The sequence below is a fragment of the Molossus molossus genome, unplaced genomic scaffold, assembly GCF_014108415.1.
Source record: "Molossus molossus isolate mMolMol1 unplaced genomic scaffold, mMolMol1.p scaffold_m16_p_21, whole genome shotgun sequence".
Taxonomy (NCBI): domain Eukaryota; kingdom Metazoa; phylum Chordata; class Mammalia; order Chiroptera; family Molossidae; genus Molossus; species Molossus molossus.
Window position 1 is genome coordinate 37,381,379 of NW_023425357.1, and position 23,274 is coordinate 37,404,652.

Sequence of the window (23,274 nt, forward strand, 5' to 3'; positions counted from 1 at the left end):
ACTGCTGAGCCAAACGGACCTCTGGACTCTTGTCCGCTCAGATTTCCAGGGCAAAAGCACATGCCATTGTTACAGTTGGAGTATGGATACACTAATGTCAGGAAGGGCCACAGCCAAAGGGTGCTGGAGCCAGAAAATCAAGTACATTAGGCCAGGCCATGTAGGAAAGGCATTTTGCTTTTTTATTTTCTGTAAAATTCTGTAAATAAAATACAAAACCAAGGTACGTGGTGGGGCAGAGGCAGGATAGCCAGGCCCGGGACACTGATTTGTGGCAAATGTGCTGAGCTGAGGCTGGGAGGCACTTGACTGCAGGCGCTGACTCTACTGACCCCAAGGGCAACAGAAGAATATATTAGATTTTCATTGATAGGAATCTGTGGGGGAGGGGTGTCTGGAGCCAGCCCTCATCCTCCCTGCCAGTGCCTGGTGAGCCCTGAAAGTGGGGGGAAGGGGCACTGAGAGCCAGTGGGTGGGGAGTTTAGAATGCTGTGCTGGCCATACTGCCAGGCCCAAAGATTCGGGGCAGGGCATCCAGTGACTCCTCTAGTCGTCGATGAGCAGACTGTCCCTCTTCCCCTGTAATGGGTAAGGATGGGGTCAGGAGTTGCCCTAGCCTCACCCTGGTCCTCCTACCCTTGACCCCATGTCACCCCTACTCCCATCAGCAAAATGTCCCAAAACTCCACTTGACCTATGTCTCCCATCCCCCAGTCTCACCACACTGTTGCAGGCTCTGCTGAGCAGCTTCCCTCACGACTTCTGTGTCCGTTTGGCACAGGTACACCAGGGGTTCAATGCCTTCAGAAGCCTACCAGAGGAGGGTGCATTGAGGTGGGCCCATTGGAGTAGATGGGAAAAGCCCAGGGTCCAGGGCTGGGGAAGCCAGGAGGGGTGGGAAAAGGTGGGTGGGTTGGCAGGGATCACCTTGATGCAGCCTAGGGCCAGGCAGCCAGCCACTCGCATCTGCACATCCTCATCCTCCAGTTGGTCCAGGAAGCACAGTAGGGCCTGGGTAAGGGTATGAGGGCACTTAGCCACACACTGGGAGCCTGGGACCCCAGCCTCTGCCTTCAAGGGAGCCCTGCCCAACTCTTACCCTTTCCCGGAAGGTGGGGCCCAACGAAAGGCTCCGGAGCTGGGTGCTGACAGCAACCATGACTTTGTTGTTACCATGGACGAGCAGGGAGCTGAGGGCCCGAAGCCCATCTCTTCGCAGACGCCCTTCAGGTGCCAACCTTAGAGCCTTGAGCACAACAGCCTGATCATCCGAGTTCAGATTCTGCACCAGTAACACTGAAAGAAGGGGGGCTTGGAACAATGTAGCAGGGCAAGGAGCCTACTGGGATGGGGCCTTCTGTAAACTCCTGTCCTCATCCATACCTTAAGACTCACCCATAGTGTCAGATCACTTTGTGATCAGGGCCACTGTCTTACCCTCCTCAGCAGTCTCAGTCACATAGGCCTCCATAGATGGGCTGTCCAAGGTTTCCACATAACTCCAGAACTGGAAGACAGTGAGCTGTTCTCCAGGGCCTGGCTGGGGCCTTCTGGGCAGCTTTTGCCCCATTACATCCTCCAGGAACTTGACACACACTGTGGGAAGCAGTGCCATAGACCTCAGGGTTTGGATGGACCCAGGCCCTTAGAAGGAAGAGTGCTCCCACCCCAGGCTCAGGTCCAGGAGCTCCCTGTCCAAACCCTACTTATCTGGATCCTCTTGCACCAAGGCACAAGCTTTCGCTATTTCTTCTCAATGCTCAGCTCAGCATGTCTGTGTGGGCTCACCTGGCTTTCTCTATGGTCCCAACACGGGATCTGAGAAGGGAGGGCAGAGGGGGCAGGTAGGCAGCCCACTCACCAGCCTCAGCTAAGCCTGGCTGGCGCAGGGAAAGACGGGCACCATACTGATTGCAGAAGGTGAGGAGCACCTGCTTCACAGGGCAGATGAAGGGGCTAAGTCCCTCTGTGCACTGGTCCCAGAAGGTCAGGAAGCCAGGCCGAGAGGCCGAGAACTGCACCACTGTGAGGAGGTGCAGGAAACCATCAGCAACAGGGCAGGCAGGTGGGCAGACAAGTGTAGATGGGATAGAACAAGGAAGGAGCTTCAGGGAAGACAACAAGCCAGAGCCCACAGGGCCTTTACCTTCCTGAGCAGAAGTAGCAGGGATTTCCCATCGCCTGCTAAGCTCGCATACTGCCTCAAGCACTCGGGCCTCCCGCAACAGCCGCTCCAGGGCCCATGCCTCCTGGCAGCGCAGGGGCCCAAATGTGCCTAGTTTCTGGAGAATAGGGGTGACCAAGTAGCTCAGATCTCAATGTAGAGTTTGGGGAGGGTGAAGTTCAGGGACTACAAGTCCCAGCATGCATTAGGAAAGATAGGAGGGAACCAGAGTTTTGGAGGTGTTCAGTAAGAGCCAGTAGGTGTGGAGGGCTCCCAAAGGTAAAAGGCTATAAAGGGAGGGTGGGGGGAATGCCACCAGCCTCACCAGCAGGAGGCAGCTGCAATAGTACAGGTGCTGGACCAAGGCAGTGTCCAGAGCTGGACACTCTGTGCTGAGGGAGCGGGCACCGGGTGAGTTGAGGCTGTCCTCAGCCCCAGGATCCAGGCTGCTTGAGGGCCTGAGAGAAAAATGGGGTCAACCACCTTAGCACACTCACCACCTGGTCACTAGCATATTTTTATTAAGTTCCCTCCGTCCCAGAAGGGAAGAACAGACAACAGACAATGGGTAAGTTCATGGAGAACTTCCAGAAGGAGGAAGGGGCTGGGACCAGCAGGTGGTAGCAGTTTTCAGAGTCCATTTGCCTTGTGCCACATCCAGCTAGGACTGTGGGGTTGCAGGTGGGATGGTCTATGCAATGTGGAGTGCAAGGGGTTTGGCCCAAGGGGCTTGGGACATAGGACTATGATCTGGGGGGGCATGACCCTCAACTGGAAATTGGCAAAGACCACTCTGAGCTGAGGGGCTGGGCTCTCCAGGACAGCCAGGGTTGATGCTGGGGAACCTAGGATGAATGGGGAGTGCCTAAAAGGGCTCACGAGCTGATAGAGACTGGTGAGAGATGCAGACATTGCAGGGACGAGGAGGTGGGTGGTCAGAAGCCCTGGGGATACAGATGGGGTTAGAAACATGGGCATCAAGGACACATGAGGAGTACATGGGAGGGGTGAACACAGATGTACCCACAAGCAAGTCCACTCCTCCTGTGCACTTCCAGTCTTGCTGCACTACTTACTCATGAGTTCCATCTGGCTCCACTCCCATTCCCCTTTCTTGCCTTACTCCTTCATCTGGAACTCACCTCACTTCTTTCCCCTTACCCAGCTCCATTTCACTTAGCCCCCATCACCTGTCTTCAGGACCATCATTGTCTTCATCTTCATCCTCATTGAGGAAGCTGAAACTCTCCAGGGCATGCTCCACAGTGATGCTAAGACTGGAGGCCCGGCTTCGAGTCAGGCCTTGTCTCTGCTGGGGTTGTGAAGGGAGTCAGAGCTGTTGCTACTGCCTGGCTTCCTGTCCAATGCTGCCACAGCCCAACCTGGCTCTCCTTACCATGAGCAGACTCTCCAGCCGGGTAACCTCCTGCTCCAGGCCCTGCAGCTCTGGGAACTGGCCACGATAGTCATCCAGGGCAGCCATTAGGGCCCCCAGTGCCTCCTCCAGCCTCCTTTCTCCAGACCCTCCACCTGCTCCTGGAACTGGGGCCTGGGTAGTCATGGCCAGGCTAAAGTCTGAATGCTGGGGCACAGGGGCTAAGGGTGAGGGAGTGAGGCTTGGGCTCTGAAGAATGGGCTCTTGGGGGTCTGGGGAAGGGTTTGTAAGGGGTTCCCAACTGGAGCAGGCAGGACTTGGGTAGGAGGTGTTTGGGGTTATGGGGTCTACCTGAGTGCAGGGAGTAGAAGCTGGATAGCTATAGGGTAGTGTGTCAGAGTCTGTGTGTGTGGAGGGGCTGGGGAGCAGAGCAAGGTCTAGAGAAGTGGAAGGGCTTACAGTTATAAGGGTGGGGCTTATGACAGGGTGGGTGGGGCTTTTGGTGTTCTGGACTAGGTCCTTAGCTTTCGGGGTTGGACTTATAGTTGTGTGAGTTGACATCCTGGTTTTGTGAGTAGGGCTTGTGGTGGTATAGGTGGGGCTCGTGGTAGGGTGGGTAGGGCTTGTGGTAGGCTGGGCTGGGCCCTGGGCACTTGGTGTAGGGCCTGTAGTAGTGGTGGTAGAGAGCATGGACTTGACGATGGGGCTCGTGACAATATTTGTCAGGTTTGTGACAGTATGGCTGGGACTTGTGGTCTGGACTGGGCTTGTAGTGTTGGGGATAGGACCTGTAGTAGTGAGGGTAGAAAGCACTGGCTTATGGGTGGGACTTGTGCTGGTCTGGCCTGGGCTCATGGCACTGGGGGTAGGGCCTGTAGCAGTGAGGGTAGAGGGCTTAGACTTGTGGGTAGAACCTATGGCAGTGTGAATGAGGCTTGGAGCACTGCTGGTAGGGTTTATGGCACTACAGGTGGAGCTTGTAGTGGTATAGGTGGGCCCTGGCAGTTCAGAAGAGCTAGAGTCTGTGGCCTTGTGAAGGGGGTGTACATATACAGATGGGGCAAGGTCTGTAGATGTGTGGGCAGGGTCTATTGGACTAAGAGTGGGGCTTGTGGCAGAATGATCAGGGTCTAGGGCAGGAGAGACAGGACCAGGGTGCTCCCTATGGGTGGGACTTGGGTGTACAGGTGGGTTAGGTCCCTGGCCTTCTAGGCTCTCAGCTTCTAATGAAGCTTCAGCCAAGGCAGCATCCACACTGGCCTCACTGATGTGGCTCAGAGTCCGGCTGTAGGGGGCATGCCCATTGGCCAGGACTGGGGCCATGGCTCCCTCTTCATCTGTGGGTCCAGAAGTGGGGGTCTCAGGCCTACGAAAAGCAACTTGGATGGGCAGAGGCTCAGGCTGCTGCACCAGAGGCCTTGGGGCTGAGGAATGGCGAGCAGTGCCAGAGAGCTGTGGGCTAGATGAATCGTCCGAAGATTCAGATGACAGAGACCATGCTGTCCCATTCTCCAGCTCCTCCTGCCGCCTCAGCATATTCTGGGAGAGAGGAAAGGACATTTCCAGGCCATCCTTAGCCCCCTGGGCGATGGTGGGGCCTGAGTCTAGGTTGTGACTCACATAGAAGGCTTGCTCCCGAAGCGAGGGTGTATCTGGTGGGCTCTGACTATAGGTGGAAAAGCGCTTGGTGACTGTGGAGGCCTTGTTGACAGTAGAAGCAGCTGAAGGCTGGTCATCCTTGTCAAAGGGGCTGGGGAGGAAAGAGGCTGTTAGCAGGTGCCCTGGCCCCCGGCCCTGTCCCCAAGTTCCTCAGCCCCACCAACCTCCATGTGACTTCCAGGCTGAGTTTGATGGTGCCGAGGTCATTGATATCCACAGCCACAACTTGGGGCAGGGCAGTAAATAAGTCTTTGGTCTCGCAGGAGACGCTGCCTACAATCACATGGTTGGCCAGGCCCTTCAGTTCTGTCACCTATAGCCAAGAATGCATCATGGGATCATGAGAGTATAGGGGTCATGAGATCATGGGAGATCAAAGGTCTGAATTTGCACAGAGGTTTTGCAAGTCATAGGGTCATGAGGAGGTTGCAGGGATTGGAGTTCTCAAGGTAATGGGGTCATGGAGGCTTGAAACACCCTAGTAGTATGGGGATCATGGAGGTCTAAATTTGTAGTCATTGAGGTCATGGGGGTCACAGCCACATGTGGGCTTAAGGGTTCAAATAGTCACAAGGTCAGAAGGTCATGAGAAAATCACAGGGTCATAATGTCATGGGATCACATATTCACAGGGCCATGGAACCAGGAAGAGGTGGTAAGGGTCATAAGGGGTTCACAGGGTCATAGAGTCACAGGATTATGTGTCCTGTGGTCCTGGGCAGAGGTATCACCTTGATGGACAGGTATTCCGTGAGCAGAGGAAGAAAGACGGTTTCTTCACTGTCCCACACCTGCTTTCCGCTCCCTTCAATGCGGCCCCGTAGTTTCCAGCGCTGACGCCCATATTTCATGCAGATCTAGGGGAACAGGCAGGATGAAGCAGCCCTTGGTGTTGTGACCTTGCCATACCAGTCCCTCCCTGCACATCCTCATACCTCATACTGATCACCCACACACAGCCTGGCGAAGCCAGCCAGCCCTGGGAGTGGAGGAAAAGAAGAGCCATGTTGAGGGAGGGGTCTGAAGCACACACTTCCCTCTCCCCACCAGTCTGCCCTCACCACTCAGTACCTTTCATCCGGAGATGGAACTCTCCCAGCTGTGCCTCTAGCTCACTCTCCAGCAGACACATGCTCTGGGAGGGATGAGCAAGGACAGGAAAGGGTCAACTATCAGTCCCCTTTCACCAGCTTTGCCATACCCCAAGCCTCTGCCTCATGGGCATCCATGCCTCACCTCTGTGTACTCTCGATGCCCCCGAGTGGCCTCAGCCAGGCTGTCCCGGGCCTCGCGGCTCCCAGGAGACCCAGTGCTGTAGGCACGGACCATGTTGTAGGCACCATCCCGAAGACGCCGCTGGACACAGTATGCCTCATATAGCTCGTCGATCTGGGCAGGTGAGCGGAGGGGTAGTGGGGGAACTGAGACTCACTACTGGGGTTGTTTACCCAGGTCCCAGCATCCCCCCTGACTCCCTAAAACACCCAATCCCACAAGCCACACCACATGCATACATGCATGCTGCATATATACCTTGCTGGCATGGAACTCCAGCCGGCGCAGGAAGCGTTCAATGGACTTGACTTGCTGGGGGAGAGGTGCATCAGGAAGACCCTGAGGCCCAGAGCCCTTTACCCTCCCCATGAGCCAACCTCTTCCAACACCATTCTCTATGCACTCACCTTGTCTAAGTCATATAGGAAGCCCTGCAAGGGAAAATGAAAGAAGGCACTTAGAAGGTATGGGAAGTATTCCAACAGGGCACTTACCCACTCAGACCCATCTAACTGTTCTCCTTTACAGCCTTCCTCCCCCTCATACCACAGTCCACAGCTACTCCAGTCAAAGCAGGGATTGACCAACCTTCCCACATGCCTGGCCTTTGGTGGGTACTGGTGACATAGATCTGATCCCCAAGACCCCTCCAGTACCTCTCTCCCCACCTCTTCCCTGGGTCCCTCCTCTAGCCCACTCCCTTTCCTGCAACCCTGCAACCCCTAGGAAGAGAGCTCTGTGCCTCCTCAGGCATAGTTCCCTCTACCAGGGAACTCCTATTCACCCTTCAAGACCCAGCAGAAGTGTTTTCTTCTTTGGGAAGCCCTGAACTGTTCCCCAGGAAGAACCATGGCTCTCCCTCAGTACCACTATAATATAATCTCCTGTTGTTCATGTCTTTGGGGGTCCACCCACCCCACTGGAAGCTCCAATGGGCAGGCACTGGGTCCTAGGTAGAAAGTGTGCATAGCCTGGGGATTGTGGGGATAGAAACCTCCCCAGCCTTTCCTGATATACCCTTTTCTAGTCACATGGTGACTAATTCACCCCAGAAAACAGCCTTGATGTCACCCAGAGTTGACCCTGCCCAGCCCCCCACACTACAAGGGCAAAAAGCATTAGTAGTCCAGGGCATCCTTGCCAAACTTTCACTCACCAGGCGGGAATTCCTCTTGGATTCCTTTATCTGCCCTTGGAGCTTCTCCTGCTCCTGCTGGTGTACTTCCAAATAGGCCCTGGGAAAAGGGGTGAGGACAAGAATTAGCTTACCTCTACAGCTTCCAGCTGCTCAGAGTACAGGCAGTGGGGAGAGGGTGAAGCTGGGGAAGGATCCTGGGACAAGGCATTGGGAGGGAGTTGCTTACGTGAGTCCTCGCTTGAGAGCAGAGTATACCAGGTCAAGTCGCTCTGGCTGTGGGACCTTGGGGGCTGAGTGTGCCACAGCAAACATCCTGGACACTCGGGAGAGCGCTAGGGGTTTCCGTGGGGGCCCCGGGGGACTGAAGGCCGGGAAGCTCCTGAAGAAGAGACTGCACTCAGAAAGGTACAAGAAGGAGTCCCCCCAACCCTCACTGCACACTCAGCTCCAACCCAGTCAGTCTCTCTTGACCCTATCAGCTCCCCTCTTCTGCGTACCTGGGCCCCCGCTCGTGGCTGCCGAGGACGCCGGCGAAGGACTGGCTCCTATTGACCCGGGCGTTGAGGAGGCGGCGCTGCGGCCGCACCGACAGGGACATCATGGAATGAGTCCGCGTGGGGCTCCCTGGGGGTAGCGAGAGAAGGTGTCCAGCGCCAGTCGGGTCCTTGAAGCCCCCTCCCCGAGGCCCGTCCTTCGTATGGTAGTCCTGCCGGCCACTGCCTGACGACGGGAGTCCGACAATCCAGCCGGCCACTGCGCTAATGACAGGGCTGCCGCGAGCGTCTCGGCTTTGACTCGGCCCCCACTTCCTGCAGAGGTGCAGGCTCCGCCCGTCGCACCGGGCAGGAAGGGGGGTCGCTCGGGGACCCTCCGCCGGCTAGGAAAGGGCAGGAAAGGGGCGGGGCGCGCGAAGAATGTGCGGAAGCGCCTGTTTACCCAGGGGCGGGGCAGAATACCCAGCCTTGCCCCTGATCTCCCCCCGCAAAGTGGACCAGGAGCTCGGCGCCCGCACCCTGCGAGGCCGCTGGAGGTCACCTGGCCGGGCGGGGTGCGCGCTTTGAGCTCAGAGGAGCTGCCCTACAGGCCCGGCCAGCGTGGGTTTGACTCCCGCGACCCGCCCGCTCCGGGTAAGCTGCTTTCTTCCAGTCCCCAACGGTTCCCAGGCTCCCGGACGCCAGAGGCCTCCGGACACCCAGAGCCGGGGGATTCCCAGAGTGCGAAGCAGTGCTAAGAAGTGCCCCGCCCCCTCCACTTTCCTGCGACTCGGACCTGGAAACTGAGTCACAGACAGACGCTTTCGCCCGCGCCCTTAGCGGGAAAAGATCCTCCACACACCCCTACCCAGCTCTGGAGAAACACGCGCCCCTAGCTCCCAGAATCCGGCCCGCACCCCTTGGAGTCAGGCCCGGAGTCTTCGCAGCCCCAGGCCGGGTCCTACCTTTCTTCTTGGTGTTCATGGTAGGTCCGGGACAGCCCCCCACACCCCGCGCTTGCCCCGCCGTGTCCCCGCCGGCCCAGGGTCACCCTGCCCGCCAAGCTGGGCTCCGCGCTCACTCCCAGCAACTCTGGCTCGGGCTTCAGCTCCTCCTGGCGCCGCCCCCCGCCCAGTTCCTGCCGCTTGACTCAGCCCGCCGGGATGGGGCGGGAGGGGCTGACCACGGGGGCACCGGGGCCTTGGCCTGCCCCACCTCTGGGAGGGGTGACTGGGGGTTCCCCTCCAAGAGGGGGCTGACGGGGATCCTCTCGGCTAGGATCAGGAGTGTGGGTAAAGGGAGTTGAGTCGTGAATATGGAGGGATAAATAGAATGAGGACACTTAGTGGAGCCTGGACTGGGTGCAGTTTGGCATAGGGTTCATAGAGTGGCTGCTGAGGGGTGCTGAAAAAGGACTGAACACACAAAGGACTGAGAGTTGGGGTTCTGAGTGTGAAGGCTAAAGAGTGGGTGCTGAGTGGAAGGGCTGTGCCAGTGGAGGGCATACAGTCAGGCTCTGAGCATGAGTGGTCAGAGAGGCTGAGAAGGGAAAGGAGCTAAAAGTGTGGGATATTCTGTGCTGCTGCCCAGAGAAGGAAGCAGAGAAAAAACTGAGTATAGTCCCATGAACCCCGACCCCACCCCTACACCCACAGAGGGGGTACTCAATCTGCCCCCCCTCCCCCCAGGCTCCAGGGAACAGAACCCACTGCCCAGTCATGGCCTCCTCTCTAACAGAAGCTGCATCCTAGTCTTCAACTCCCATGGGCCAAATCCCCTTAGTGTAAGCCCTTTCTTGCCTCTAGTAGCTCTTCCTTGAAAATCCCTTGTCCACCTCCAGCCAGGACAGAGGACACCATGCCCTCAGAAGGGCTGGGTGCCCTCCCAACCCAAACACTCCAGTTCCTTGATGCTCAGTTCTGTTGCACTGGGCTTCCCTTTTCCCCAAGAGGCTGGTGTGGACCCTAGGGTCTGCATTTCCAAAAGCCCACCAGCCTCCTATATATTCAGATGCCAGACATCCAAGGACCCCAGTTTGAGAAAATGCTACCCTGTTCCCTTTTTGAAAACTGGGTGCTATGCACCCTACACCGGCAAATATGCATTCAGTGGGTTGCCTGCCCAACATTGGCTCCTCTGCATCTTTCAGCTACCCACCCCCTCCCCAGCAATGGGAACATTCCAGCTTATTCACCTGGCTCTGGAATGCCCCTTTCCTATATCACAGCCACATTGACTACAATCTTCATGCTCTCTCCATCACCCCCACCTCACCTGCCCTCTGCCTGAGACTTCTTGGGTTCTCAGCTCATTTATTTAACTAGTCACTGAATGACAATCCTGAGCACTCCCCTACCCCCAGACCCCAGGAAGACCCACATGACTCCAGCATGTGTCAGTCACTGGAGATACAGCTGGAATTGCACAGACACACCCTGCACAGAGCTCACAATCCACCTCTGTTTTCTTTCTCCCTCCTACCTTCTCTTTCCTACCTTCCCTGCACACCCTTCTCCCCAGCCTGAATCCACAGCCATGACTCCATCACTCACCTGCTGCTAATATCCACAGCACTCTGCATTTCTCTCCTACCTGGCAGAAACCAATCCCGGGCAACCTAACTCCTTGCCCTCTCTGCACCTGCACACAGGCCAGCAGAAGCTGCCAGAGGTCTTGGCCCGCAGCTGGGCAGGAACGACAGAGCAATTCTTAACCTCAGCCAGGCTCTCGTTTCCCACTGGGGAAATCCTAGTCATCTCTCTCCCTTCTCATAGTTTCACACTTTCTCCACAAGCCTCAAACAAGTGCAAGTCACTCCCACATTAAAAAATAAAAACAGCCCAGCCAGTGTGGCTCAGTGTCACAGGTTTGATTCCTGGTCAGGGCAAGTGTCCAGGTTGAGGGTCTGATCCCCAGTAGGGGGCATGCAGGAGGTGGCCAATTGATGTTCTCTCTCACTGATGTTTTTATCTCTCTCTCCCTCTCCCTTCCTCTCTCTCTAAAATCAATAAAGAAAAAAAAATTTTTTTTAAATAACAACTCTGGAAACTACCCTAATACCTATCAGTTGATAATGGAATAATTCATAGCAAAAAAAAAAAAAAAAAAATGAACATACCACTACACACTACAGTATGGATGAATATTACAGACATGATGTGATGTTGAGTGAAAGAAGCAGTACCACAAGAGCGGATATGATTTATTTGATGCAAAGTTCAAAAGCAGGCAAAACTCATCTATGATGATAGAAATCAGAATAGTAGTTACCCTTGATAATAGTGACTGGAAGGGGACACTGGGCTTCCAGGGTGATGGTGATGTTTGATTTTCTAATCTGGGTTGTTTCCTAATCCTATATGGTTGTGTTCCCTTCTGAAAATGTATCGAACTATACCACTAAGGACATGTGCCCTTTCTGTATAAATATTATATTTCAATATGAAGTTGACTTTAAATAAATAACTACAAAAAGAAATGAGCCCCCCTGTGTCTCTTTTTCTTTTAAAAAAATTTTTTCTTCTTTATTTATTTTTAGAGAGTGAGAGAAAGGAAGAGGGAGAGAGAGTCAGAAATATTGATGAGAGAGAACATCAATTGGTCGCCTCCTGCATGCCCCCCACTGGGGGTTTGGCCCACAACCTGGACAAGTGCCCTGACCAGAAATCAAACTGGTGACCTCTTGGTGCATGGGTCGATGCTCAACCACTGAGCCACACCAGCTGGGCCCCTGTGTCTCTTTCTAACAACCCCACCCCTCACCCCCTTTCAGAGCCAAGTTTCTGATGTGTACCTCCCTTTCCTCTGCACCACCACTCACGCCTCTTCCTATTCTGGACTGCCTTCTGCACCCATCACTCCTCCTAATTGGTCTCAACAAGGTCACCAGTACCTCCCTGCTGCTGAGTCCAGTGTCCAATGTTTAGCCCTTATCCTGGTGGATCTCAGTAAAGCTTTTCACTTTGTGGCTGTCTTCCTCTTCCTTAAGCCCTTCCTTCCCTTGAATTTCAAGAGGCAACATGCCCCTGGTTTACCACCTATTTCTCTGGCTGCACACCTATTTCCCACAGAGGATCTGTCTTTCTCCCTATCCCCAAGTGGGACTCATTCTTCCCACCCTTGGGCTGTGTATGCCTCCCACAGTTCAATGCGATCTAAACGTTGCCAGCTTCCTTATCTCTTCCTTGCCCAAACTGCTCTTCTGAGCACCAGGCCTGTATATCTAACTGCCTGCCTGTTGCCTCCCAGAAGCTGACTGACAGTGCAGAGTGAGCTATTAGGGATGTGCTCACTTGGTAGTCCCCAAACTGAATTCACCACTTTCCTCCTCAAACCGGACTCTCCCCAGTCTTAACCTCTCCATGACAGCCCCACCATCTATTTACCCAGTTCTACAAGGCAGAAACTAGGAGTCATCCTGGATGCCTCAGTTTCTATTACCCTCCACATCCACCAAGCCACTCACTCCTGCCATCTCTGGATCCTGCCTCCTCTCCTCCACCCCCACAGGTAGAATTCAGGTCCAAGCTATCACCAATTCTCACCTAGAACCCTACTGTAGCTTCCTAATGAACTCCCTATTTCCACTCTTACCCACAATGATCCAGTTCTTTATTCAGTAACAATATTGCTCTTCTTAAAATTCCAGTAATTTGAAAATGCCAAAAACTGTGCTTTACCAAGTGCTTTCTATAGGCCAGACACTGTGCTTAATTAACAAACATAGTTTCGTTTGATTCTGGCACCAACCCTATTGGGTAAGTCCTATTAGCCCCATTTCACAGATGAGAAACCTAAGGCTAACTGGCTGTGTGACCTTGGGTAAGACATTCCTTCACCTTTTTGGTCTTCGCATACCCATCTATTAAATGAGAATAACAGCCCTGGCTGGTTTGGCTCAGCGGTTGGAGAATCAGCCCGCAGACCAGAGAGTTCTGGGTTCGGTTCCCACTAGGGCCATTTACCAAAAATGGAAGGAAGGAAGGAAGGAAGGAAGGAAGGAAGGAAGGAAGGAAGGAAGGAAGGAAGGGAGGGAACAATAATACCAACAGCAACTATCTCACAGGGTTGTTGGGGGAATGAAGTGAGATACTTCCCTCTATAGGGAGTCTTTGGGGGAGGGAGAATTGTCTGTGAGGTAGGAAAGTTAGGATGGACACAGTATTGCACTGAAAGTACATAAATATTAACCACCGTTATTAACAATTACTAACTTGCCCAAGATTACACAGCTGGTAAATGACAGGGCCAGGATTCAAACTCAGGAGGCTGGACCCCAGGACTCTACATTTTTAGTGTCCCTCTATTCTGACTCTTGTGAGACATCCATGGGTAACCTCCTGCCCCAAAGATAAGTCCAGACTCTCTAACACGATCCACAAGACTGTCACTTCCCTCATATACCTTCAATCACTCTTTCCGTCACAGTCCCCTGCTCCCCCATGGTATTTCTTTCCAGCTACCTGCAAGGCTCTCCAGTATTTGAGCTGCAGCCCCCATTGCTCCTATAACCTCTTCCAACTACTCGCACTCTGACCAGTTCCCTCTCCTTTTCCAAGTCTTACCCTATGACTTCTTCCTCCAGGAAGCCTGCCCAAGTTTGGTTCCCCTTTTTAGGTGCCTCATAGCTTTCTCCCTCTGATCCCTGAGGCCACATAACTAGGTTGTCAGTTCTCCTTTAGGGTCTGTCTTCCAACCAGACTGTGAACTCTGCTTGGCTCACTGGTGTACCTTCTGGGCCTGCACCAGGGCAATAAAGGAGGTGGGAAGCTGAATTTGTGTGTGGGGGCTTCGTGAACTGGGCTGCCCAAACATAGGAACAGCAGATCCTGAGCTGTTGGAGGGGTAAATTTCAAGTCTGGTCCACCCTAACTCCCCTACCCCACATAAAGGTTTTCCCTTCCCCACTTCCTGATGATATCAGCAAGTAAGGTTCTACTACTCCCTGGGGATGGGGCAAGGTGGGGGTCCCCTGGATTCTGCAACTGAGTGGGTGGGCTGAACTCAGAGTAAGCTGTCACATTAATTTTCTTCCTCTGAGCATTTGCTGCCACCAACTCCCTAGTCCCACAGGGACCAGGATGTATTACTATTGGCCCAGACTCCTCCCAAGTAACTATCTGCATATCCATCTGAGTGATCATTTGTGGGGTGGGTAGGTAGGATCTCCCCCTGCTGCCAAGGAGGGAAAGAAGGAACCCTCTGAGCTAAGGGAAAGTGTCCACCTGAACTGGTGGAGTTGGCTGACAAGAGCCAGTGGATTTTCTGGACTCCCACCAGCCCTCAAGTCTGCTCTGGGCATGGGAAAGAATCCATGGCCCAAAGGTGACTGGGCATGCAGCACAGTCAGCTTGGGGCAGCATGCAATGTAACTGGTTACCTTCATGGCTCCAGATCCTGCGACCCCCAATACCCTTTAGACACCAAAACTGGTGCACTTGTGTTAGACAGGAGGTCCCACGACTTGCATTGCTTAGCTCAGTGTTATGCCAGGCAAATCGCCTCGCTAGAAGTCCCAGTCCAGCACCACTCCACTGCCCAGCAGCGGCAGCCCCAATTGAGGTAAACAGAAGCTAAAAATAACCTGGGCAAGGGGGGCTGCAAGGAAGAATGGGGTCCCTCCTGAGCCTGCCCCTGTCTCCATGGCAATGCTCCAAACCCAGTTACTGACTTCATGCCAAATCGCTGGAGCAGGGAAGGAGGGGAGCGCATCACGACCTGGGACCCCCCCCCCCCCCCCAGAAACCAGGCAGAGGCAGCCTGGTGGCCTCACTTCCTGCCGGCCCCCTCCCTAGTCAGTTGGTCACATTCCCCAGCGGACAGGCTTCATGCTGGACGCCTAGCTGCCTCTCTTGGGCCAGGGGCATGAGTACCAGCCACTTGGAGGGGTTGCCCCCTAACTCAGTCTCACCCTTCCGCCTTCCCGCCAGCTTTCCACCCAGGAAGAACCATTCTGGCACCCTATGTGTTCCCCCAACCCCCACTCAAATCCAGGCCCCATTCTCAGGCTGTTGCCCCAACAAGACCCAGGTCCCAGAGTGAGGGCTGAAGTGGGAACTAAGTCAGGCCTAGTGTTTTGCTGGAGTATTTTGTGTCTCAGTCTCTGATTTTCATCTTCCCCCGCCCCTCCCCCTCCATTCCACGGAGGTGGATTGTGCATACAGAGGCAAGAATTCAGATCTGGATCTAATTCCCACCTCTCCCCAAACCAGCTGTGTGACCTTGAGAATATAACTTAACCTCTCTGGGCCTGTTTCTGCCAGATTGTCATAACCCTCCTAAGAATGTTGTGTCAGTGCTGAATACTGCAGACCCAGGGCCAGGCCCCACTGATGGCGTCCAGGGCACTGTTATTGTTATATTAGACTGTATACAGAAAGTGCTCAGCCAGCCAGCCTGGACACATATTAGGAGCAACCCAGTAGAAATGACTGGGAAGGGTCAGTCCCAGAAGTTGCACTCTGGCTTAACCAGGGAGAGAAGGGTATTGACATCGGTGAGCAGCCCTTTCCCCAAACCAGTTCTTCAGGGTGTCTAGGCCTGGCTGTTTGCAGAGACAGCCCCCCCCCCCCCCCCACACACACACACCAGCCTTCCATTTCCAGGGACAGATTCTGTTCTCCCACCAGGCAGGGGCGATCCTCTCGGGTTTCAGCCGCATCAGGTTTGGGCGAAAAACCCAGGGACACCTTGGGCCAGGCCTCAAAGAGGCTTAGGCCAGCCGGTAGGGCCGGGCCGGGAAGATTAGCTCATCTTGGAGGTCGATTTGCACCCCTTTTCGCCCCCTCCCAATTCCTAGCTCAGCATCTCCAGCGACGAAGGCAGCTGGGCTCCCTGAAAGCGACCGTGCCAGGGCCCAGCCTGGCGCCGAAGGCCCGCCCTCAGGCCTGGCTCACTCCAGAGTCCCGGGGCACCAGTCGCTTGGGCCTTGCTGTGGGTTGGGAGGAGACAGCACCGGGCGCCGCAGGGCCGCAGGCGGCCGCTTTTGTGGGGCGAGGCTGCGTCCTTCGCGCCCAGGGGGAGGGGAGGAACGACACCGTGCGGCCCGGGTCCCGGGTATGGGGTGATGTGGGATAGGGCCGCAGCCGGGGCAAGAGATCCGGGACTTACGAGGTGGCGCTGGCGGGGAGGCAACGGAACCGCCCCTCCAGCCCCAACCCCCCTCGGCCCACGACTCCCGGAAACGGCAGGGACACTCACATGGCTGAGCTGGGCTGCGCGGACCTCGCGCCCTCCGTGCGCTCTTCACTGCCCGGCCTGGTCGCACCGCAGCTGCCGCTGTCGCCCCCGCCGGCGCCCGCCTCTCCCAGCACCCTGCCGCCCTGCAGTCCCGCTCCTCCCCCAGACTACTGGGCCCCACCCACTGAACTCCCGCAGCTCGGGCATCCCTGGAGGCGCCCACGGCTCGCTCCGCCCTCTCGGGTAACGGGGCGGCTGGTGGCCCGCGGTGTCCATCAGCTTGCAGGAAGGCGGGATCCTGGAGGACGCAAGGGCAGCGGGAACGCTCGAGGTCGGCGGGAAGAGGGGGCTTTACCGGAACCGCTCGCAAAGGCAGTCGCTTCCCATGCATAACCCAAAACCAGGTTCGTCGGAGAGCCCCGCTTGCCGGTTCTCTCCTCAGATTCCATGGCATGGAGACATTTCAGCAACACCCCCCCCCCATCTGTGAGCGCTTGAAACAGGTTTTGGGGCAGCCACTGTTGGGTTGGGTTGGTTGGAGGAAGACATCAGGGCCAGTTTCTGAAAGGAGAACAGGGAGGCCTGAATCCTAGGCATGGGATCCCTTTAACCTGCCTTCTGGGCCAGCCTCGGGTTCCCTGCTGTGGAGGCAGGCTGCCCCTCCTGCCACCGTCTGAGCTCTAAGCCAGGCCATGCAGTTACCACTCATTGTGTATGAGTTCTGGGGTGTCTTAGGCCTTGTTCTTGACATGGATGAATTATCTCGGCTTGGGGCACATGCTGATCAAAGAGGTCAGAGCCCAGTCCTTTCCAAGGAGGGGTCTGGAACACTGACTGACTCCACTAGAGTGGGTTGAGGTGGAACTGAGATCTGACCCCACATTGGTGTCAAAGAGCCAGCTCCATTCCCCCACCCCTCCCATCAGTAAGACACCACTGGCCCTGTTCAACCTGAATGCTCTGGGCCCCTGAACCCTTCAGGCTTTACTCCTGTACCCTTCACTTTTAGAGGTAGCACAGACACCCAGAGTGGTTTGAGGGACTTTGAGGTTCCTGAATATATTGCTGAGAGGTTCCTGAATATACTCCTGAGAGGTGGGGCACAGACATCCTCTTCATCACCAGTTCTTACCAGACACACCTCAACTCCCAGCTCTCCCAGCTCTCCATCCAGCCCATCCTCTTAGGCTCCCTTGTCAGCACTCCCTTCTCTGTAATCCTTAAGCCTGGAGATTGCTTCCAGGGACTGGGTTCTTTATTTCCCCCACCCTAAAATATAATCCAGTCTCAGGACTTCCATCCATCCACTGCTGACCATCCAAAGGCTTTCTGTGTGTCCAGAACCTTCTCCTGTTCCAGAACTCCTGGACAACCCACCAAATCTCATGACCTTCCCCAGAGGGACTCTTCTTCCTTTGTCCTTATCTCCAGAAAGCACTGCTGTCCACCCAAGCCTCAACCTGGGCAAATGCTGAACCTCTCCAGAGCTTTCAAAACTCACACGCATTGGTTCCTGCCCATCTCTAAAGTCATCTCAGTGAGGCATCCCCTGACTACTTTCTCTGAAGATAGCCTCTCCTTGTTACTCTCTGTCCATGTCTTGTGGACTCATACCTTTGTTTCACTCATCACCACCAGGCAGCATGCATGCCCATGCATGCCCATGTGCCTAAACCCACCTCGCTGCGGGTCTCTACGCTGTGTGGGGGCAAGAGCCATGGATATCCTAGTCACCACTGTTTCTGGCTTACAGTGGGAGTTCAAGAAATATTTTGTCTGGTCGGGTAGCTTAGTTGGATAGAGCATCGTCCCAATACGCCAAGGTTGTGGGTTCCATCTCCAGTCAGGGCACATGCAAGAATCAACCGATGGCCTTGGCTGGTGTGGCTCAGTTGGTTGAGCATTGTCACGTGCACCAAGAGATCCCTGGTTGCATTCCTGGTCAGGGCACATGCCTGGGTTTCTATCTTGATCCTTGGTAGGGGGTGTGCTGGAGGCAGTCGATGGATGTTTCTCTCTCTCTCCATCTCCCTTCCTCTCTCTAAAATAAAAACTAAAAAAAAAAGAATCAACCAATGAATACATAAATAAGTGGAACAGCAAATCGATGTTTCTCTCTCTCTTCCTCTATTCCCCTCTCTCTAACGTCAATTTTAAAAAATAAATATTTTTGAATGAGTTGAATGAGTAAATGCATGAACTCTGATGTCCTCCTCTCTGACCCCCACATTCCTTCAGCCTCCTAGTCCTGTTGATTCTACCTCCTTAATATGTTTCAAATGCATTCCCTCCCCCCTCACCTCCCACTACCAGTACTCTGTAGTTTATTAATTCATTTACCAAATACCCACTGAGCACTCAGGGCTGGGCAGCATGCTGGCCCTGGGCTGGCAGTGGCATAGCTGTCCCTGTACCATCGCTCAGGGCTTTGATGAGGCAGCACTGATTGTGGCGGCACTGTTCGGGGAACTCTTTCTCAGTCTGGAATTCCGGAATTCCACTTCCAGGAAACTCCCACTTTAAAAAAAAAGTTTTAATTGATTTTATTTTAGAGAGAGAGGAAGGGAGAGAGCGAAACATCTGTCGGTTGAGCCTCCCAACAGCACTTCATCTGGGGACCAAACCTGCAACCTGGGCATGTGCCCTGACTGTGCACAGGACGATGTGCAACCAACCACACCAACCAGGGGGAAAATTCCCACTTTTTGTTGTTGTTGTTAATTCTCACTGGAGGATATTTTTTTCCATTGATTTTGTTAGAGTGGAAAGGAGGGAGTTGGGGGGGGACCGGAGAGAAAAATCGATGTGAGAGAGACACAGCAATTGGTTGCCTTCCGGACCAGGGCAGGGAATCAAACCTGCAACTCAGGTACATGCCCTTGACCAGGAATCGAACCTGAGGCCCTCTGGTGCTCGGGCCAACACTCTAACCACTGAGCAACATCGGCCAGAGTGAAAATTCCCACTTTTAATTGATGATTCCTCATCTTTTATAGTTAATCAGTCATTCTGTCCTGTATCTGGCCACACCTCTGCATTCTCACAACTAATACCTGGGCCTGGGCCACCATCTGTTCTGGCCTTCCTGCCTCCTCCTTTGTTCTTTACAGTTGTTTTCCACTCAATAGCTCAAGTGATTTTTCAAACTATAAATCAGTTCATGTTGACTCCAAATTTCCCTCAGCATAAGTCCAGACTCTGTAGTGAGCCTACAGTGACCTCAGCTCCTCACCTCCCACACAGCCTGCCAGCCTTTGCCACTCTAGTTCCAATACACCAACCTACCTGTGGTTCCCTGGACATGGTCCCCACTCTCTGGCCTCTGCTTCTTCTAGCTTCCCTTCTGCCTGAGATTGTCCTCTTCCTTGGCTACTTGAAAAACAGCTCAAATGTCACGTTCTCCAAGAAACCTGTGTCTTCTGGTTTCCCACTCACTCCTCCTGAGCACCCATCACTGCCTATTGTCTTTCTCTGTGAACAGGCCAGGCTCCCCAACCTATAACCACCAGGGCCAGGCATTGATGGGGCTACAGTGAGCAGATGGAACACATGAGCCTTTACCTCTCCACCTGCCCAGAGGCCTTGAGTGAAGGATAGTATCTGAGGGCCACAGACCTCTCCCCAACAACCAGAGAGCCAGGTGAGGAAGGCCACAACTGAAACCCATTTCACAGAACCGTCACCTGAGGCTCAGGGAGGCAGGCCTTTCCATGGTCTTGTCATTAGGAAGGGGTGGTGTCTGAGCTCCTTCTTGGCCCACAAAGTCCTAAACAGTTGGACTCTGAGTCAGGCATCATTCCCTGAGCACATGCTCTGCTTGGCGCTGGGCTGGGAGCTCCAGTCATCACCATTTCTACCTCAAGCAGTTCATGTTTCTGAAAGGATAGACTCTGGCCTGAAAAAATTCCTCTATTAGATGACAGAGGGTGGTGAGAACCATAGGGAACCCCTGCTCCTCACATATAGCACAGCTAGTTCTATTTTTGTAAGTAATGTACTTCAAGTCCCAAAACCCAGAAAAATGGAGACTTCCCACACCCCACCCCACAGTCCCCGTGGCTACAGCCCTTTGATTGCAACTTTATCCTCCAGCTTTCTGTGAGGGGACAGAATAAAGCCTGCACCTTATTGTGCCTGTGGCCTCATGCCGCAGACAGAGTGTGCAACATTCATTCATCCATTCACCAGATATTCAGCAAGCTTTTGAGGAACCTGCTGTGTGCTCAGCCGTGGGGGGATTGGAAGTGGGGGACAGAGGTAAGGCCACCTAGTCCCTGCCCATGAGGGTTCATTGTCAACCAGGGCAGGTACACCACAGAGTCTCTGCACCTCCTGTGTCACCAATGTGAGTGAGTGTGTGATCATAATTATGTCTGTGTGTACGTGTGTGTGTGTGTGTGAGAGAGAGAGAATAAGTGTGTACTGGTTAGGAAGGGCTTTGTAGGGAAGGAACCCTTAACATGGCAAGTTGTTGGGGCTCCCTAAGCAGAGTCTAGGTTCTTGGAGGAATGTCTAGGGCAGATAGTGCAGCAAGTTCAAGGCATGGGGGGGAGCAGCAGCCTCTCTTGCTGGCAGGAGCAAAAGCTTAATGTGGCTGGAGAATTGTGTGAGTCTGTGCTGGGAATGAAAGGCCCTGGGAACTAGCTGTGGAACATGGATTTTATCATTGGTGATAAGGACCCTCGCTTCAATCTGGAGAATTTTATGATCATATCTATGCTTTGCAAGATTCACTGAGGCAGTGCATGGAGAAGGCAGGTAGGGATAGAAAAAAGGCTGCTATCATTTTCCAGCCAAAGTCATGGTGGCCTTGGAGAGGAGTTGGAGAGGAGACATTCAAGAGATGTTCAGGAGACAGAAAGGAGGGCTGGGTGACTAATGGGATGTGGGATCTAGAGTGGGAGGCAGCCCAGATGATGCCAAGGTTTGGGGCCTGAGTGATGGGTGGATGCTGATGTTTTTCAATGATGTGGGGAGGTCTGGAAGATCAAGTTAGGGGAAAGTGATGTGATCAGTTTGGGCAGGTGGTGTCTGAGAAGTCTGGGGACCATCCATCCAGAAGGTGTCCAGAAGGCAGCTGGACATGTGAGTAGAGGAAAGAGGCTGGAGACAGCTTTTGGAGTGGACAATGGTCAACTGGCTTACCAAGAGGTCAAGTGAGAGAGGACCAACATTACCACATCCTGCTAGAGCACTTTAGTGAGTGGAGGGCAGATGCAGGCTCAAGAGGGGATAAGTATGGGACTTGTGGGTATGTCTGTACCTGCTACCAACTTCCACTCTCCTTCAGCCCCAGCCTGGACCCTACTTCCCATTGTGTGTATCAAAGGGCAAGGGCCAGGGATGCTGCCCCACATTCAGGTCCTGGCTTTACCATTGTCAATTTGTGGTTCTTGGAGCCATTGCTCTTTTTTGATGCTTTAACCGCACCCATCTATTTGTTCATTAAAATTGCAATTTTAAGAGGGACTTTGTCTTGTCTGGCTGGTGTGGCTCAGTGGTTGAGGGTTGACCCATGCACCAAGAGGTCGCCAGTTCAATTCCCAGTCAGGGCACATGCCCAGGTTGTAGGCCCGATCCCCAGAGGGAGCATGCAGGAGGCAGCCAATCGATGTCCTCTCTCATGGATGTTTCTATCTCTCTCTCTCTCTTCTTTCCTCTCTCTCTAAAAATCAATAAAAAAAAATTTAAGAGGCACTTTGTCTTATAAATAATCAACACACCCTCACTGGTTTGGTTCAGCGGTGGAGCGTTGGCCCGTGGACCAATGTGTCTCGGAATCGATTCCAGCCAACAGCATGTACCTCAGTTGCTGTTCATCCCCGGCCCTGGTCAGGGTCATGCAGGAGGCAACCAGTCTATGGGTCTCTTTCACATGGATGTTCCTCTCTCTCTCTCCATCTCCCCCTCCCTTCTACTCTATCTAAAGATAAATGGAAAAATATCCTCAGGTGAGGATTAAAAATAATAATAACACAATGCAAATATAAACAATAGGATACACACTTTTTTTTTTTTTGCCTCTGAGGTAGGCAGTGATGGACACTCTCAAGAGAGTGAGTGAGAATTGGTTTGAGGATTTAAAAGCAGTATTTTCAGCCCTGGCCAGTTTGGCTCAGCAGTTAGAGTGTTGGTCTGCAGTCTAGAGAGTCCCGGGTTCGGTTCTTGCTAAGGTCATGTACCTCGGTTACAGTTTGTCCCCGGCTCTGGTTGGGGTTGTGTGGGTGGCAACCACTCGATGTATCTCTCTCACACTGATGTCTCTCTCTCTCTCTTCCCCCCTTCCCTCTCGCTCTATCTGAAGATGAATGTAAAAATGTTCTTGGGTGAGGAAATAAATAAATAAATAAATAAATAAATAAATAAATGCAGTATTTTCAGGATATCAGGTACAAACTCCCCTTTCAGCCTTCAGTTCAATTTCAAGAAATTTATTGCAAAGGGTTGTAAGGCAAGAAAAGATTTGTGCCCAAGCATGTTGATCATTGGCTTGTTTAATCATGGATCAAGGGATGACACAGTCCTTGTGACCATCAGCAGGACAGAGAGGGCTGAAGGAGATTCGTGCATACCCTTAAATGCTCTGTGGGCACTGAAAATGGATGTCAGGCATGGACTGAGCTCCAGCTATGTGCCTGGCATAATTCTGCATGCTGGGGCCACAGAAACAGACCAGACAGGCAAGGTCTCTGCTCTTTAGGATTTTACACTCCAGTCAAAGGAAACAGATAATAATCAAGCTAACATATTGGTAAGATGACTTCAGAGAAAGGAAGAGTTGTGGAGGAAATAAACCAGGTGATGTTATGCGGGCTGAGAAGCCACTTTAGTCAGGGCGGTCAGGGAAGGCCTCTTTGAGACAGGAGCTAAGATCTGAATAACAAGAATGAAATGGTCATGAATAATCCAGAACATCAGAGTACAGGGCAACACCTTGAAGGTGAGCTTGCTATATTTCAGTCATGTGGGCTGCAGTAGAAAGAAAGGAAGTCTGAGAGGTGGTGGGGTCAGG

General features: G+C 53.5%; 2 protein-coding genes across 3 annotated transcripts in view; one reads left to right on the forward strand and one right to left on the reverse strand.

Annotated features, from left to right (window-relative positions):
* LOC118639361 (agouti related neuropeptide) overlaps positions 1-23,274 on the forward strand; it is a 60,380-nt gene that overhangs the window by 15,794 nt on the left and 21,312 nt on the right. The gene's annotated exons all lie outside the window — the stretch shown is intronic.
* On the reverse strand, positions 162-16,361 carry RIPOR1 (RHO family interacting cell polarization regulator 1). 2 transcript variants are annotated; one of them, XM_036275731.1, is made up of 22 exons: positions 16,284-16,361; positions 8,109-8,235; positions 7,838-7,990; positions 7,630-7,708; positions 6,881-6,904; positions 6,732-6,785; positions 6,435-6,587; positions 6,270-6,333; positions 6,134-6,177; positions 5,930-6,055; positions 5,363-5,511; positions 5,160-5,289; positions 3,561-5,078; positions 3,355-3,476; positions 2,490-2,622; positions 2,147-2,282; positions 1,862-2,023; positions 1,438-1,596; positions 1,100-1,296; positions 928-1,011; positions 721-811; positions 162-579 (listed from the first exon to the last, which is right to left on the reverse strand). In XM_036275731.1, exons 2-22 carry the CDS (start codon positions 8,210-8,212, stop codon positions 482-484), a joined length of 3,780 nt encoding a protein of 1,259 aa, XP_036131624.1. In that variant the 5' UTR covers positions 8,213-8,235; positions 16,284-16,361; the 3' UTR covers positions 162-481. The 2 variants fall into 2 exon arrangements, with proteins under 2 accessions (XP_036131624.1, XP_036131623.1); XM_036275730.1 differs by having other exon boundaries at positions 3,355-3,473; positions 16,284-16,336.

Bases quoted from the DNA above. Each gene is read 5' to 3' on its own strand.
- RIPOR1 (XM_036275731.1), bottom strand. From the start codon at position 8,212: ATGATGTCCCTGTCGGTGCGGCCGCAGCGCCGCCTCCTCAACGCCCGG. The intron at 7,709-7,837 runs GTAAGCAACTCC...CCCTTTTCCCAG, and splicing joins GCTCTCAAGCGAGGACTCAC to GGCCTATTTGGAAGTACACC. The intron at 2,283-2,489 runs GTGAGGCTGGTG...CCTATTCTCCAG, and splicing joins ATTGCAGCTGCCTCCTGCTG to AAACTAGGCACATTTGGGCC.